The 6,000-nt window shown below is 41.5% G+C and overlaps 1 protein-coding gene across 1 annotated transcript; it reads left to right on the plus strand.

Annotated features, from left to right (window-relative positions):
• The first annotated feature begins 51 nt into the window (after nt 1-51).
• LOC134657005 (putative odorant receptor 85e) lies at nt 52-5,546 on the plus strand. Its single transcript, XM_063512572.1, has 8 exons — nt 52-638; nt 1,406-1,531; nt 2,000-2,229; nt 2,538-2,571; nt 2,921-3,099; nt 3,903-3,992; nt 4,376-4,531; nt 5,473-5,546. The coding sequence occupies exons 1-8, from the start codon at nt 173-175 to the stop codon at nt 5,527-5,529; spliced, it is 1,338 nt and encodes a 445-aa protein (XP_063368642.1). The 5' UTR covers nt 52-172; the 3' UTR covers nt 5,530-5,546.
• The last annotated feature ends 454 nt before the right edge of the window (nt 5,547-6,000 follow it).

Genomic DNA, 6,000 nt, shown 5'->3' on the forward strand with positions numbered 1-6,000 from the left:
CATTCGTCATAATCGTTCATGATCGTAAGCTAGACAGTAGGTACCTATGATAATGATTGTATGTGTTGCACAGCCCTAGTGAGGAAACGCCTTTAGGTTTGCATACTTAATTAAGAACCTCAGTATTTAAAGCCCTTGATCAGCGGCGTCCATTTCACAATCAGTCAACAAAATGGCCGCCGAAGATCAAATATCCGATTACACCCACTTCATACAACTGCCATTAAAAATCGTTGGCTGCTGGGAATGGTTTCCCAACACCGACAGTGAATTTAAAATAATATTAAACAATATCTACTTGGCTTTAGTTATCTTTGTGCTTGTAAACTTTCCGATAACATTAATCGTGAATTTGTACACAGAATGGGTTGATATTATGGGTAGTTTGGATAAAGTAGCTGATGGTCTACCTTTGATAGTATCACTTGCCGTGGTCGTTTACTTTGCTTTATATAAAGAAGAGTTGTATGACTTAGTAGAGTTTATGAATGAGAATTTCAAGTTCCATTCGGCGAGGGGCTTGACGAATATGACGATGGAGGGTAGTTACACGTCGGCGAAGAATTTCGCGTATGTGTATACGGCTTGTACGTTGTTTAGTGTGACTATGTATGTCGCTCTGCCGATGGGGTTTCACTGTAAGTATCTAATTCATTTCATTTCATTTCATTTTATTATTATTTTTTTTTATTCATTTTATAATAAGAATTATCCGTTGTCTTGATAATCCAATTCGAGCGCCAGTATCAGAACCAAGACACTATATTGCACACACTTTTTCTCCAGCTATCTTCTGTAGATCCTTTAGTCTCCGGTTGATGTCGGATACTGTGTGCAGCGTCAAATCACATTGCATGAGAAAGGGCTGTATATTTTTGAATACAACGTTATGTTGTGGTAAGTACTAAAATCTGGCAATTGACGCTAGACAAAGGCCACAAACACCGGTCGACAAATCAGTATAGGTTTTTTTTTCAGTTTTCCGCGGCAGAATAAATTCGTGATATCAGGTGGCATGTGAATGTCTATTAGGTACTTACTGCTATTGCTATGCTGGTACCTCGTTTATGAACGTCTCCACGCAGAAATTCTCAAGTTGACTCCACTAGAAACAGAGAGGCTACCGCGAAAACCGTTTTTCGCAAATTGCGGGGATCTTTCTCTTTTACTCCAATGAAGGCGTAATTAGAGTGACAGAGAAAAATGTCCGCAATTTGCGAACTTCGATTTTCGCGGTTATAGCCCTGGGTTTTTACAGATAGCGTATATGCGGAAAAAGAAGAATCGTGAAATGTATGGGACCCGATACATTCCACGACTCTTCTCTTTCCGCACAGACTCTAGCTGTGCTTGTAATGTAAACATGTTCTTATTTCGCACTATCTCTAGTTTACTTATTTCGCAGTGTGGACACATCAGCCTTTGCAGAGCTGGGCGTACATGGACGCTGAGCGGAGTCCGTACGTGCTAATGGCATTTCTGCGGCAGTGCCTTGCGCAGGCTTTCGTCGGCCTCGCCGTTGGACAGCTAGGTCAGACCCTTTCTGCTAGTAATATTATCACATCAGCCGAAAAATATCCTGCACGTAGATTTCTACCAATGACAGCTGGAAATTTTCCTGTCCTATCAGCTGTAAGTATCTATCCGCCGCCCGCTAGCTACTTACCTACCAGTGTTTTTGGGCTTTAGAAGTCAGATTATGCAAGTGCCAATCGTGAAAAAGTGCCTACGTATGACAAGTATGGAAATCTTTTCACGAGACGGATACGAGAAATACGAGTAATGCAATAAAGATGTGATGATCACCATACTGAGTAACTTTGCAAATACAAATGCATTTATTTCATTACTTTTTTACAGATGTTCTTATAAACTGAAATAGATGTCATATATTAAAGAAAAAGTGACGAAGCCCTCCAGTGGTGAAGGCAGGAAAGCTGTTCTTAGTTATAATATTAGGTATTTTGTCCTCTGCTTTGTTTACAATGTATTTATCCAGGTGTATTCTTCGCTTCCAACTCCATCCTCCTCTGCGGTCAACTGGACCTTCTCTGCTGCAGTGTCCGAAACGCACGCTACACTGGCTTACTACAGAGTGGTGTGCCACACAAGGCCCTGCTGATACGGCAAAATGGAGCCTATGCCGGGATAGTGGACGATGAGCGACATAATTACATCTATAGCAAGACGGAGTTGAGGGATTCGGTGTATCATTATGATGAGACAGTAGTAAGTACTTAGCTGTAGGTATGCAAGAGCTATTCTTTTGGAGAATACTACATTACAAGCAGTGATTGTAGTTTGTACTGTGGGTAAAGTCTGGCTAATGTAAGTTGAGACTGAGATAACGCGGGAATTTCAATAAAAACCGCACCTGGCAATAAAATTACTATGAAATTAAATGACAGCTTGAAACTGACAGCTTATTTGATAGGAAAAAAAGTTGCCATATAAAAAGTAAATAAATCTCAGTCTCAACTTTCATTAATTAGCCAGACTCTAACGAATTCATATTTATCTTGTTTTCGCAGACGCAGACCTCCCATTTTTTGGATCGACGAAACGAATTTGGTAAGTTAAGTGTTAAAACATTAAAGCCTCTAAGGGCTCTATCACACTAGCGATTTGCGAGGCGAGCGCACAGCGAGTTCGCCGCGACTCGTTCTGCATTCGCGGCGAACACGTTGCGCGCTCGCCTCGCTTTCAACTCGCTAGAGTAATAGGGCCCTAAATAGAAAGATTTGAATGATATCGCTCATTTTGTATATGTGTTTTGTCTTCTTTTTATTTCACGTTTTGCGTGAGATAAGGGCCTAGATCTTGCAACAAATTGATCGATCCATTTCCGCAACACAGTGTATCGAAATCGCATGCGATTTGTTACAAGGTCTATAGAGCCCCTTATTTTTGATGTGGCCAGATATCTACGACCCCGAGTTCGACGCCGCGACGGTGGACGCGCTGCGCGAATGCGCACGCGTCTCTCAAGTGGTTGCCGCGTACAAGGATAAGTTCGAAGCTTTCGCGTCGCCGTTACTCGCTCTGAGGGTTGTCCAGGTCACGCTGTATCTCTGCACTCTTCTGTATGCGGCTAGTGTGGTGAGTGGGAGCGAGAAAAGTAGATAACGTCATATAAGATACTAAATAGATTGTCACTGTGTGACAAGGTAGCTTGGCTCACTTAACTATGAAATGTAACATCCTATGTATACCCTATCTTTCGCAAATAAATAACTTATGACTTATGACTTAAGAACAAGTTTAATGCCTTCGTGCGGGTCGCCGTTACTCGCTCTGAGGGTTGTCCAGGTCACGCTGTATCTCTGCACTCTTCTGTAAGCGGCTAGTGTGGTGAGTGGGAGCGAGATAGGCACATAACATCAGTATGTAAGAAAAAGTTAGAAGGCTTCTGTCGCCGCTACTGGCTTTGAGGATTGTCCAGGTCACGCTGTATCTCTGCACTCTTCTGTATGCGGCTAGTGTGGTGAGTAAGAGAGAGATAACATCAAAAGATCATCTATTAGGGTAAATTCCAAGGTTGCTGGAAGTTGGTTGGCCACATTTATTGATCTTCAAGTATGGTATTGTATGTTGATTGTTGCTACATTATAAACTATATCGTGGAGAGTGACCAAGTACAGTCAGCGTCAAATACTTTGTAGCAACCAAAGTAGCCAAATAGTTCGGTACACCATATATTTAGTATGGTGTACCGAACTATTTGGCCACTTTGACTGCTACAAAGTATTTGACGCTGACTGTATCTTATCTAAAACAAAATTGGACACTGTACCTAAACAATACGAAAGTACCGAATTATATCTGGAGCAGAAACTGACGATAGTACCTACGGATAGTAAGTATGACAATACAAATATGTACCTATGTATTTTTTGTTTCAGAAATTTGAATTGATTACTGTGGAATATCTGGCCGCTGTGGCTTTGGATATCTTTGTTTATTGCTACTTTGGCAATCAAATCATTTTACAGGTAAATAAACTCCAATGTGCGGCGCCTTTGGCAGTGAAAGTACTTTCGGTTTAAAGAGTATTTATTGTCTAAAGAAATTACAAAATTTACTTTACTATTTACTATACTTTAACACGATATATATTGAATATTTTCCAAAGTTTGAAAAGTTCTCCAAAATTTCAGGAAGACTTCACAGGAATACAAATGAATCTTTAATTTTAGATATGGAAAATTTCGATTTCTAACTTTTTCCATGTACCTACTTATAACTTTCGCAATTTTGGGAAGTTTCTGACGAATCCGACGGCACAGATATTGTATTTCTCTGTATCTGTTATAATGGAACGATTAAATAAATTGTAGGTATATAAACCACCTGGCACCTGTCTATCTGTATTCAGGCGAGTCGCGTGTCCACAGCCGCGTACCAGAGCGCGTGGCACGCCATGGGCGTGCGCGCGCGGCGGCTGTTGCTGAACATCCTGGTGGCGAACAAGCGTACGGTCAACATGCGCGCCGGCCGGTTCCTGCCCATGGACCTGCATACTTTTGTTATTGTAAGCATGCTGGTATTCACAGACTCAACAATTTAACCTTTTGGACACCAATGACGCATATATCCGCACCGTAGGTCCAATGCCAAAGACGGATTAATAAACGGTCACAGACCACAGAGCAAAATAGAGCTACGTGCATATGCATAAAGTTCAATTTCAGTTTTGACACTTCGGTGACGTGGCGTACGAGTGACAGCTTTTGTGTTTGACACTGCGTTGAAAAGGTTAACAAGACTTGACAAGACTAGGTTACCATGCTTGCAGTCAGCAGCAATAGTTGCTAAGCGGGCGAGGTGTTCAAAATGATCTTGGCGCGACTTTATTGTTAAGAGAATAAGAGCGCGTCAAATTTTGAACACCTCGCCCGCTTAGAAACTTCTGCTGCTGACTGTACATAGCCTTGTTTAACATAGTGGCAAATTATGTTTTTACTATGACATACTGTTTGTCCACTGAACACGTGCAGTATTTGGTGTTCCCATTTGTCCCTGGCGGGCTTAGATGGGAACAAGCACTTAGTAATCGGTTAAAAATAGGATTCTTGGAAAATAGACATTTTCAATTTAAGTATTATAGTGCATTGGGGTAAATCCGAAGGCAGAGTAATTTGGAAAATATCTACTAAATAAACTAGAAACACTTCATACTTTAGCAACACTTACGCCACTGCAACGCTTAAGGCCCCTTGTCAATGGGCCATCGCCGGCCAGTCCAAGGGACGCAGCCATGCGGTAGAATGAGATAGCAATATCACTTGCTCCCTCTAACGCATAAATGCGTCCCCCAGATTGGCCCACGCTGGCCCATTGTGTACAGGGGCCTTTACATGGCATCTTGCGTACTGTTGCTACAGTGGAGTGTTCCTAGTTTAGTAGATATTTGCCATTTCCAAAATTACCCCGCCTTCGGATTTATCCCAATGCACCTTACCTTTTTTTCAGATAATCAAAACTTCTTTCTCCTACTACACACTACTAGACAAGATCAACAATCATTAACTTTAGTCGTAAGATAACCTTTTGGACGCCAATGACCGATATATCCGCACCGTAGGTTCAACGCCAAAGATCGATTAATCGGTCACAGACCACAGAGCAACATCGACCTACGTGCATATACATAAAGTTCAACTTCAGTTTTGACACTTCAATGATGTGGCGTCCGAGTGACAGCTTTTGTGTTTGACACGGCGTGGAAAAGGTTAAATGATTGTAAAAGAAAAGCACAAAATTAAACCATTAAAATTCGGAAAGTGTTTTATTTACGAAATTAATATACAGTTCTTGTTCATACATGAATAGCAGGTAGCCCTGAATTGAGCGCATAAAAGAAAAGACATTCAGTTGCTGTAGCGCGTCTTATACAACCTTTACAATCGGTGGATAAGGTTAACCCTTTTAACGCCAAGGACGTCTAAAGTCGTCAAGAGTTTTGGCCACAGTACCAAGGAAAGTGGCAAAGTGAGTGAT

This window comes from Cydia amplana, chromosome 19 (genome assembly GCF_948474715.1).
Source record: "Cydia amplana chromosome 19, ilCydAmpl1.1, whole genome shotgun sequence".
NCBI lineage: Eukaryota > Metazoa > Arthropoda > Insecta > Lepidoptera > Tortricidae > Cydia > Cydia amplana.